Raw genomic sequence first — 12,041 nt, forward strand, 5'->3', positions numbered from 1 at the left:
CGAAGAATATCAGTCAAAGGCAACATGTAAACAGCCTAATATTAAACGAAAATAGATTGTAGGTGTCCAATGCGATATATACCTCGGTATCAAATTTGAAACTTTGAAAACACAAACATTAAAGTAAAAATGTTCTGTGAATGTTTCGGCTATGGAAACAGGAGGTACTAAGCATGTTGTTCGACAATAGTACAAGAGCGATAAGGCAATAGTATAAGAGCCAATTTAACCGATAGCAATGTCGTCATCAAACGCGATTCTATGCAGTAATCGTGACACAACACATTTCAATAGATTCAGTAACTCATAAAATTCAAAACAAGTAATCGTGATAAATAATTATAAAAATACTAGCTTACACCCGCGATTACGTCCGCGTGTATTAAAAAAAAAATAGTGTAGCATATGTGTTCTTACAGACTATGACAAAATCGACATCGAAATCCGTTCATCTGCTTAGACTACAAACTCAAACAAACATCCATCGAAATTTTATATAAAAAATAATTGCACACGTGATTATATAACGACAATGCACAATAAATATTGATAAAATCGCGTGATGTTAAAATAACATCACCCGTATAAAAAGTTTTGTAAATATTTTTAATGAATCGAGGTAATTTGATAATTTATATTTAAGTAATCGGCGCAAGGTTCTGCACGATAACCTTTTTATTAAGGATACTAGCAGTTCCCGTGCGACTTCATTCGCATGAAATAATGAAAATTATTTTATTGATTACATTTGTCAAATTGAATTGCAAATGTCAAAATGACAGATATGACATGATGACAAAGGATGGCAATTTTCCTTCCTTGATGTTGGCAGCAACTTATGGTCTCTTTCCCACATTAGGGTTTTTATCCAAAATATTTACCCCCTAAGTTTAATCGAGTGAAAATATATAGCCTAAAGCGTGACGTAAGTGTGTGGCTTTTTATTAAAAAAATAATTATTCAAAAATATGCTGTAATTGTTGACATGTTAGGCAACAAAGAAGTGTGTGTTTACGATTTATTATAATAGTATAGATTAAAGAACTACGAGTATAAATTAAATACTAAAATAAAAAAAAATATCAAAAACCAGCTGTAAATTCCAAAACTAAGGTATCCCGACACATTTCATGTTGGAAACGGAACAAAAATTGAATTTATATTGAATTTGAAATTAAGCTTACGTCAGCCAATAACCATTCAATATACTGGTTTTTCCCTATATTTATAAACCACCAAAATTAAATTATTCCAGTACAAATATCAGAATAGAATTATTATAATAAGCATTTGATAGTCCATTCTACATTTATGGTCCTTCGAGTCGGATAAACGTTCAAGCAATATTAAAAGAAATAGACTGATTTAGTTGTCATGGATACAATTGTCAACAGATAACTATGTAAAAGCTAATAACGTCGGTTGCTCAGGGTCTTGTGGGTCGTGGGTTCGAATCCCACCACATACCAACTTAATTTATTATTTACGAATGTCATAAGTACATCATTTACTGAGAAGAAAAATCATTATATCTGTACATATTTGTGAAGTTCTAGAGTGGGATAGCATCAACTATGGCCATACATTTTAGGGTAGACAGTGATGCCTTCAGTGGAGATGTATTATGTAAGTCAGTTGTGTCAAGTTAACCCGCAGAGGGCCAATATTGACTATGACCTAGTCACCTTAGGGAAGGCTCTATCAGTGGGGACAGTGAGCTAATGAATGGCCTAGTCATCTGAGGGTGGGCAGTGATGCCCTCAGTGGGGGGATGTAGGTGACGAAGGGTACCTCATGTCGGGGGAGAAGTCGATCGCGCAGGCGTAGCCCGCGACCATGTGTCCGCTGAAGGTCTTCTTCCTGTTCATCTTGAAGCGGTTGAGGGCGCTGAAGACGATGACCTTGTTGTCCATGGACTGGCAGGCCAGCCACTTGCCGTTGGGCGAGGCGGTGACCGCTGGCAGCGAGTGCATGGACGGGTCCGCTATGTACTTCATGTCCACCGGGATGTCCCTGTACATGTACATCTTACTTATAACATTGACGTAATGACTGAAATCTTAGCTTAAGCATAAAAATATTTAGTAGTTAAGTTAAAAAAAAATTATATTGAACATCTATTTTTATACAGTTATGTATGGTATACCTTACAAAATGAATAGAAGAGTAAAGAAACTTATTAACATATTATGCTTGAAATAAGAAACTGTGTAACAATCATTAAAAAAATATAGACGATTGTGGCTTTTTTCATATTTAAAACATTTTATGCAGCGTCTTTTTTGTTAACTCTACCTACTTACATAAACATTTCTTGTGCGTTACAGTTTTTCATTAAAAAAATTCAAACTATTTCTTTCATCTACCCTTAAATCAAAAGACAATAGAAATAGCTGGAAAGGATTAAATAGAATGAATACAAGTGACTCACCATTCCCAAACCCTGAGACTCTTATCATCCGAGGTGGTGACAAACCGCCTGTTCTCATCCACGAAGGTGATGGTGTTGACTGCGCCGAGGTGCCGGTCGTACTCCTGCACCACCTCGCCGCTGCGGATGTCCCACTGCACACAACACTCACAGATACATTTTTATAACTACCTATGGAATTACATTACATTCCCTAATCAATTGAAAATTAAAATGACAACGAACGCATTTGTTTGCTTGCATTTTATCCAATAATTCCTATTACTATAGTAACTCTTCCTTCTTTCCTGCTTGTAGTTGTCCTTTTCTCGCACATTTTTTCCCAATTCATTCAATTAAATTGAATAGCGTGGAAATTTATCGCTTAAAGGGCTTTTTATATTTAATTAACTTTCGCCCGCGACTCCGTGAGCGTGGAATTAAAAAAAAAAAACATTGTAAAATATAGCCTATGTTACTTACAAATTACCTTTCTAACGGTGAAAGAATTTTATAAAAACGGACCACTAGTTTTTGAGCCTATTCATTACAATCAAATAAACAAATTTTTCTTCATAATATTAGTATAGATGTCTGACTGCTGGCATCCTACAAAACTAAGTACCGTGTATTTACCTATATTTTATTATAATAGTATAGAAATAGATCGAAGTCATTTTTTCAAGTGGTAATAACTTTCAAGTCACGTTGTCACGTATTTATTCCTATACGTTTTGTCAATTTCTTAGCAATAACGCTAATAAAAAGTCACTTTGTCTGGGGGGCAAGTCTTAGTTTGAAATAAAGGTCCTGAAAAGTAAAAATCGGTAACTCACGCAGACGATCTTCTTGTCGGAGGTGCCTGCGACGAAGAGGTGCTGCTTGTCGGGGTCGGGGTGGAACTTGGCGCAGTAGGGCACCTTGCGCGACGTGAAGCGCGACACGCACGCGCCCGCCTCCGTGTCCCACAGCTTGATGTAGCGGTCGTACGCTGCTCCGGACACACATACATAAATACATACATACTGTTAAGAATAAAATTAGTACCGTGCTATAGAATTGGCGCAACTCTAGATTATCGGCATAAACGTCACGTCCCTAGCTGACAGCTGTCAAATGTCACTAGAAGTATGGATAGATTTGGCGCGCATCCTAAGTCTTGACGAGAAGTATTGCTCTGAGTTAAAAGCGACAGTATCAATTAAATAAGTTGTCTAATAATACATACATACGTACATACATACATAATAATAAGTCCATATTTACATAGCATTTCAAAAATTTCATTTTGTTAGTATTGTTAGTTTCACACCTTATTATAGTTATTAGTATTGTTAGTGTATTACATCATTTTTTTTATTTATTTATTTATTTTAAATATGGATCCCGCCTTGGGTAAAGGCCTCCTCCATCTCCTTCCAGCCTGCCCTGTTTTTGCTTGGAGTCAGCCAGTCATTCCTTGTCACTTCCATCATATCATCAGACCACCGTTTTGTAGATCTACCGACTTTCCTTTTTCCCGCTGGCCCTTTCCATCTTGTAGCTTCTAAAGTCCATCTATTATCCGTCAACCGTGATATATGACCAGCCCGTATTGCCGTTAATGCTATTCAAATCATACATACATAACGGGGCGAAATGTTTGTTTTTAAACGATTAAAGTTACTAGCAACTAATAATTTGGAGTGAATGTGTAATAGATGCTACGATAGAATGACTGAAGACAGTTATCTTTGACTTAACTATTGCCCGCGATTTCGTCAGTGTAAAAAAAACTTAAAAAATATCAGGTGTAGTAATTATGTTTTATCTGTGCTATATTTAATTAAAAATAGAATTTCAATAAAAACGACTTGTAATTTTGTCAATCCCACAGGATGTAATGTGCGGTACATTTCTGAGATTTTATATCTAAGCCAAAATGTCATTATGATGCGTTTCCGGATATACCTAGTAACAAACATCCATCCATTCAACCATAGAAACATTAGCATTAAGATTACATACCTGCAGAAAGGAATTTGTCTCCAGCGTTGTTGAAGTTGACGTCGCGCACGGCCTGGCGGTGGCCGAAGTACGTGCGCACGCAGCGCCGCTCCCCGTACACCTCCCAGATCTTTATATCATAACTTATTTTACACTATACATCATCATCATCATCATCATCATCATCATCATCATCATCACCCCATCTTCACCCTACTTCTTTGAAATCAATGCAATAGGTTTTTGTGCTACGTCCCGAGTCAGCGTTAAATAAAACTTAGTCATTTAACTTAAGCTGAACTCCGAGTTAGGTATTTCATCCATAAAGTTTTGAAGAATTCATTATGTAACTAATACATATGTCCGAAAACTGAATTTTTTAGATTAGTTTTCGCCCACGACACCGTGCGCAATGCATTACAGTATTTTAATATTATTAAAATTTATTAAACTGAATTACAACAAAAAAAGCAAAATCTGGCAGAACACATAGACTACTTGAGTCTATGTGTTCTTCCAGATTTTGCTCTACACCTGTGCCAAATTTCATTGAAATCTGTTCAGCAATTTACAAACTCTAACATCCATCCATCTAAACTTTCACAGTTATAATATTAATAAGATAGTGTTATAGTGTTGGTATGGAAAGATAAGTGTAGTAAGATGGTATTTCAATCATCTTCCCTTCCCTCTACTTCCATAGGGTTCACCAGGTATTTGTCCTCTAGGGTAGTCTTCCATGTGTGTGTGTGTGCGTACCTTGACCCTGCAGTCCATGCCGGCGGACAGCAGGAGGTGCGCGGTGGCGGGCAGCCAGCGCGCCGCCGCCACGCCCTTCGTGTGCCCGCGCCACGTGTGGATGTGCGCCTGCGTAGTGTCCGTACAGAAATGCACATTACTTACTATACAAGGGCAAAGAGCCCCCCCCCAATTTTCTAACTCGGAAAGAGTCAAATCAACAACATCGATACCATAATGCACATAATTTTACAGCTTTAAGCTCTAAAATAGTTAGTTATATAATGTTTAAAAATGTTTAAATAATTTAACATAATGCACATAATTAAAAAGCGGCAAAGAGGAACCCCGAAAAAGTCAAAAATTGTAAAACTTTTTTTTTTAAATACTAAGGTGTTTTCAATCCTTACAAACATACATTGATAAATAACTTGTCAATTCTTAATTAAAATTAGACATATTGATTTCGAATTTTGTGATAGCTTTGGAATACAAAAAAAAAACACAGTTGAATTGAGTATATCCTTCTTTTGGGAAATCGGTCAAAAAAATATGTAACTGGCGACACAAATTGAAAAAATAATTAGCTTATATAGTTAAAATCTAACAAAATCCGTCCCGTTTAGGGTTCAGGCCCCATCCTTGAGTACAGAATATAAACAGTAAAGTTTTTTATAATACAACAATAATGACGCAGGGAAACAACAAGTACATTTGCATTAATCTTGGATATGAAAATACAAGATTCCTTAGATTTCTAAAATGTATGAAGTAACTTCGAATTTGAATAAATAAAGTTTCCAACTAGAGTTTACCTAACATGTTTCCTACACATAATCTTGGAAATGATTAACATATAAAAAAATCTTACCTTAGGCAGGAAGCATTTATCAGGTGGGGTGTCACTGCGCAGCTGCGTCTCACTGCGAGGAGCTTCCAGCCATGACCGACCTTGATAGTCAGTCGCTTGGTCCACTGGAATTACAAAACATCTTACTAATAAATGCAAGTTTGTATGGATGTTTGTAGTAATCAAACATGGTACTTAAATTGATAAACCAATCTCTATCAAATAGATAGATATATAACAAAGTCTGGAAGTATACAAAATAGTAGCTTATTTTTTAAATAAGAAAGATATTGAATTTACAAAACTTGAATAAAAAAAAGGATTCAAATAATTTTAAATTCCCGCTACATCTCAGCCACCCTCCTAACATCACATATAGATATAAAAAAATTGAATTTCAATACTTACAATGGAATATAGATTTCTCTTCCAATGGTTTGTCATCATCCACTTTGCCCTTCTTCTGTCTCTTTGCCAATATCTCCTCCAATTCTTTTGCCTCGTCACCTTCTGGCTTCATCACCCTTTAATATATAAAATTACATAATCAAAGAAACAAGAAAAAAATAGGAGAAAAATTAATTTCAATGCTGTTTTAGTGGAATATGAAATTAAAAAAATATATAAAAAACTAGCTTTCGCCCGTGACTCCGTCCGCGTGGAATTAAAAAAAAATAAAAATTGAATAGCCTATGTGTTCTTTCAGACTATCCAAACAACTACAACTACATCTATGCCAAATTTCATCGAAATCCGTTCAGCTGTTTAGGCTACAAACTCTAACAAACATCCATCCATCCATCCATCTAAACTTTCGAATTTATAATATTAGTATGAAGTATGATATATAAAAAAAAAAATAAAAATAAAAAAAAGCCAACACTAACATGATGGGTTAATAAAATGGAAATAAGTTATAATATACCTTTCTAAACAATGTTACCTTTAAGACTGTTTTCACAGACTTATTAAAAACAGAAATGTAAAAAATAATATTCAATGAAACTTTACAAAATCAATACACAACAAACAATTACCAGCCAGCAAGCCAATATAACTTCCTATATCAATTCCACTAGGTTAATTTTTTAAGTCTGAGTCTCCATAGCAGATAAATATTTTAGATTCTTTGAAAAATTCAAAATGAAATATACACATATGTAAAAATAACTAGAACATCTCCAGATTTCTGTGGGCTAACTATATCTCTCAATCCTCTGAATTAAAAAAAAACAATTATGTACCTCTTTTCATCAACATATCCTCCCCAGGGTCCAAGAAAACCGTTAACATCGTTGGGATCGTCATTTTTGTTTCTTTTCCGATTGTCTAAAGGCCTTTTCTTTATTGTCTCAAATACAGTTTTACCTTCCGCTTCCACAGGTGCCGCCACCATCGCTGAAACTACATAAAAAGATTGATTTTCATTCTATTTTAACACATAATGGTTTTTTTTTAACTAAATCTCATATTTATAATCCAGTGTGCTTTTGCATAGAATTTCGTCTTTAAAAAAAATCTATTGATAAATATGGCATATGTAACTTAGATGATGTATATTTCTAATAAAAAAATAACTTTTGAAAGCAGTACTAAAGTTTCTGAATTTACTCATTAAAAAAAATACAGATATGTTCTTGTTATTTTAGTATAGCGTTAAAACCACCATTTAGTTATAAAATGTGAGTGTTTATAACCAAAATCTGAAATGAATTTCAAACAATTTGCAAGGTAATTGGTATTTAAAATCTTTAAAACAGCAAACTTTTAATGGAATTTGAGTTTAAGAGTGGTCTTACCATTTATGACACTGTTGTATTTATATTATGTTTGATATTTACCCCTTTGGCATCTTGGTTGTCGCCAGGGAGGGTAGAGTGGGGGGCAGGTAATACAAAAAGTCAAATCTAGGAACTAACCTACTATAGCATCTGCGGTACCAGTTTCACCATCAGTAGATGGATCCACAGCATAACCGTAACTTGTAAATGTCCGTCTTTGATTTTCAAACTGAAATTCACTTATGTGCGCCTTTTCAACAAATCCTGATAACATATTCCTATTCGCCTTCATCTGCTGAGTTTGGAATGGATTGTCCGGACCAAAGGATGGTGCAAATAGTTCCTCATACTTTGGATTGTGCATTAGTTCTTGATTGTCTTTGATTAATACTCTAGTGTCATCATTGTTCTGTAAACAGAAAACATAAAAGTTACAAATTGTTATGAAATTTTGTTTTTTTTGATATTATGCAAAATAGTTGCAACTAAATCTTTTATACAGTATCATTATTGCCTGTCTTCAAATAAACGACTTTATGTAAAGTACGAAAGGGACATTTTTTTATAGAAATTTAGGGTAGAATGAATTATTACCGTAGGAGTCACGATTGGTGCAGCGCATATTTGCATCTTCTTTGCCAATGATAACTTTGGATCTACAGGTTTTAAATGTGTCAACAACTCTTCATTGCTGTATTGTTTACTACTTTCTGAATTGTCTTCTCCATCGTCTTCAGAACTACTACCATAATACTTTATGTTAAGCATTTTGTAACATATATGCTTAACACTTAGTTAATAACTACAGTAATATTAATACTTATTTACTAGTATTGTTATTTTACAAAACACATTGTGTTATTCAAATCACATTCGTAATTCGTCAGTGTCAACTGTCAATGTCAACAAACGTATAGAAACCATGATATTTGCGTTTTTAAATAGTGGTGTTGTTTTAAAATAGATTTTTACTTTTTCCGATATAATTTAAAAAGACGCGAAATGAGGAAAAAACAGCGTAACGTAAGATATTGTAATGTAAAATAGCCAGTTTTAGCAATGTTAAAGAGAGTTAATTGTTGCACAGATTATGTAAGAGTTTTGATATGAGATTATCAGTGTGAGCAACATTTGGAAAGCAATAGTCAGGTGATGAGTTCTTGTGACAGCACATAAAGATCAATAAAATAATTTAAAAAAATCATCTAAAATGGCTTTACAGGCTGCAGTTAAGGGTAAACTTATCAGCGTTATTGGAGATGAGGTAATGTTTATAGTTTTTACTTAACATTACTTTTAATCTTTGACCTAATAGAAAAATAAAAAAATCCAATTGTTTTCAGCCAATATCCTTTATGTTTCTTATGTATTTTGTCTTATGCTTATAATAATCGGTATTTAAATATTTATTTTATTAATTACAGGACACCTGTGTTGGTTTTCTCTTGGGAGGGATCGGAGAAATCAATAAAAACAGACACCCAAACTTCATGGTTGTGGACAAAAGTAAGTAGAACTTGTCTTGAGTTGTTTATTGATTAAAACTGTGCTTCTATATAATTATTATTCTTATTAAAATGAAATTGCAGTATAGTATTAAAAATTACTAATTAGAAGACAGGGCTGTGCATATGTCCAATAATTTAGAAATCATCTAAAAGGCGAAATTTACATCGTTTTATTCCAAACATAATGTATCTATAGATGTAAGAGAATTATAGACATTGCACTGTAACTTTCAGACACACCAGTCAGCGAGATTGAGGATTGCTTCAAGCGGTTTGTGAAGCGTGATGATATAGACATCATCCTTATCAACCAGAACATTGCGGAGATGATCCGTCATGTGATTGATTCGCACAATGCACCCGTTCCATCAGTACTGGAGATTCCCTCCAAGGACCATCCCTATGATGCCAGCAAGGACTCCATCTTACGTCGTGCTAAGGTATAACTCGTTATCATACTAGAATTATAACTGCAAAGTCTAGATGGACGGTTTTTTACTCCATATCTCCAAAACAGCTTTACAGATGTTAATTAAATTTGGCACAGATGTAGAACAGTCAGAAGGAACACATAGACCACATACTAAGATTGTTTTATTCATTATTCAATAATTAGTACATTTTGCACTATAGTTAACACTTTAAATGCTACTATGGTTTTTAAATACATGAAGTAAACTGAGCAATTTGTAGGTGTAATGTATGTAACCTGTAAGTTAAAAAAAATGTAAATCAATGTTGCTAATAGTTAAATCAAATGTTAAAAGCAAGTGTAACTATTGGTTCTTATTGTTGCCATATTTTAGTAATAGATGGCGCTATTCCCTATTCTTCACTTTTGGTTTACTTGTATAGGTGTTAAGTTTTCTGTTATTATTTATCTTTGATCAGAATAATCTGTTTCATTTGGTTAAAGTGAAATATGTTATAATGCAGGTGTTTTAATAAGACAATAATATTTGCAAAAACCAAGGGTGGATTAGCATAACTCTGGTCTTTGTTAAATCAACTATTATTATAATTTATAATCAGTGTAATACATATCTTACTAATATTATAAATGCGAAAGTTTAGATGGATGGATGGATGGATGTTTGTTAGCGTTTGTAGCCTAAACGGCTGAACGGATCTCTATGAAATTTGGCACAGGTTTAGAGCATAGTCTGGAAGAACACATAGGGTACTTTTTATCCCGGGAATAGTTACGGTTCCATTGGGATTCATTAATTTAATTTTTTAATGCTTACTCGATCATTCTGCAACGGTTCAACATATCTTATTGAAATTTGGCACAGATATAAAACAAAGTCTGGAGTACACATGGGATAAATTTCATGCCCGAGAAATGTTCGGTTCCCGAGGGATACGTAACTTTTTGTAATTTACATAGTTTGTATGTTTTCTAATACCACGCGGACGATCGCGGGCAGCAGCTCGTTTTTTTAATAAAACACACATACAGATTATCAATATTTATTCATATCTGAATACAAATGTTATTCTTCTCACTTTGATTATCATTAAAACAATCTCACATAAACATGTGATCTCATTCCTTCCTTTGGAAAAAATAGAGACAACACTTTGTTTTAAACCAAGTGTTACCACACTACAATTTTTCAGATTTAAACACTTCATTATTTTCGTTGTAACTTCTCGTTGAGAACTCCATCTAAATGTTGTTGCTGTAAACATTTTCTGTTGTTTTGTGTTCCTTTTATTTAAACCCTACATTATCTTGAATATTAATATTTGCATCAATGAAGTAAGTTAAAAATACACTCTTAAAAAAGCTGAAATAAACCTATCTTGTCTTAATTTTATAATCTTTAGCAAGTTTACATCATTTTCAAAATTCTTTTCAATAAGTTGGTACCTCATTAAAACTGATAATGTTGCCATTTTATGTTCTTATACATGTTATTAAAGAATGCTGAGGGAAACAATTTATCTTGTAATCTTTGGTGATTTGTTAGTTATAAACTTAAAAACAATTCTTATTCGTGCAAATTTTTAAATAAATGAAGTAAGCCTATTATTCTCATTGTATCATACCACAAATTTAACAAAAGATAGTTTCTTGATATAATACAATTGACAATGACATTAGATTATAATGGGTTGCCATTATTTTATTGTTTTAAATCATAGATTGCTTATATTTTTATTAAATAGAAATTGTTATACACAAATAAAAACATTTACTAATTGATTTGAATATATTGTGCTATACATGTTCAATGTGGAGTTATATTTATGGGGTTATTTTTTTTTATTTACAGGGAATGTTCAACCCAGAGGATTTGGTACGCTAAAAAAAGTTTATTGCATGGTTCTTTACCTGTAACGTTTGCAACATATTGGCAAATGTAAATATGCCCAAAACAAAACGAAGAAATCAACTAACACCTAATAAATAACCTGTTTTTTTTTTTCAACTTTCATAAGTCTGTCAATGTGTGCAATTTTTGAACTAAACTCGTTTGACATTTGAACCTAACACATTCCACAATAAATTTTATTTTAAAGAAATTATTTTACTATACCATACTGCAATAATTTCGAAGCATTTAAATATAGATAAATTATTGAAATATGTAATATTGTTGAATATTGAAAATACTTATTTAAATCTTGTATAGAGTTAAAACTGTATTATAGAATATTACCATAAAGTTTGTGTTTTATTTTTTTCCTGAATTGAAATGTCAGTGTGCTGCATGTGTCTATGGCAAGGTGTGTTCTTTGATGCCGTGTGCTATAAATAC

The 12,041-nt window shown here is 33.2% G+C and overlaps 2 protein-coding genes across 2 annotated transcripts in view; one reads left to right on the forward strand and one right to left on the reverse strand.

The window, feature by feature from the left end:
* LOC106106060 (pre-mRNA-processing factor 17) overlaps positions 1 to 8,659 on the reverse strand; it is a 26,540-nt gene extending 17,881 nt beyond the window's left edge. Inside the window, exons 1-10 of the mRNA XM_013286590.1 lie at positions 8,360 to 8,659; positions 7,904 to 8,174; positions 7,229 to 7,388; positions 6,393 to 6,508; positions 6,006 to 6,109; positions 5,156 to 5,263; positions 4,418 to 4,526; positions 3,247 to 3,401; positions 2,432 to 2,565; positions 1,792 to 2,013 (exon numbers count right to left, since the gene is read on the reverse strand). Of these exons, the coding sequence (XP_013142044.1) occupies positions 1,792 to 2,013; positions 2,432 to 2,565; positions 3,247 to 3,401; positions 4,418 to 4,526; positions 5,156 to 5,263; positions 6,006 to 6,109; positions 6,393 to 6,508; positions 7,229 to 7,388; positions 7,904 to 8,174; positions 8,360 to 8,533 (1,553 nt within the window). The 5' untranslated portion in view covers positions 8,534 to 8,659. The remainder of the gene's footprint in view (positions 1 to 1,791; positions 2,014 to 2,431; positions 2,566 to 3,246; positions 3,402 to 4,417; positions 4,527 to 5,155; positions 5,264 to 6,005; positions 6,110 to 6,392; positions 6,509 to 7,228; positions 7,389 to 7,903; positions 8,175 to 8,359) is intronic.
* Positions 8,660 to 8,900: 241 nt separating this feature from the next.
* Positions 8,901 to 11,596, forward strand: LOC106106071 (V-type proton ATPase subunit F). The gene is made up of 4 exons (XM_013286601.1): positions 8,901 to 9,029; positions 9,190 to 9,271; positions 9,508 to 9,713; positions 11,556 to 11,596. Exons 1-4 carry the CDS (start codon positions 8,976 to 8,978, stop codon positions 11,586 to 11,588), a joined length of 375 nt encoding a protein of 124 aa, XP_013142055.1. The 5' UTR covers positions 8,901 to 8,975; the 3' UTR covers positions 11,589 to 11,596.
* The last annotated feature ends 445 nt before the right edge of the window (positions 11,597 to 12,041 follow it).

The sequence above is a fragment of the Papilio polytes genome, unplaced genomic scaffold (genome assembly GCF_000836215.1).
Source record: "Papilio polytes unplaced genomic scaffold, Ppol_1.0 DF822511.1, whole genome shotgun sequence".
Lineage (NCBI taxonomy): Eukaryota > Metazoa > Arthropoda > Insecta > Lepidoptera > Papilionidae > Papilio > Papilio polytes.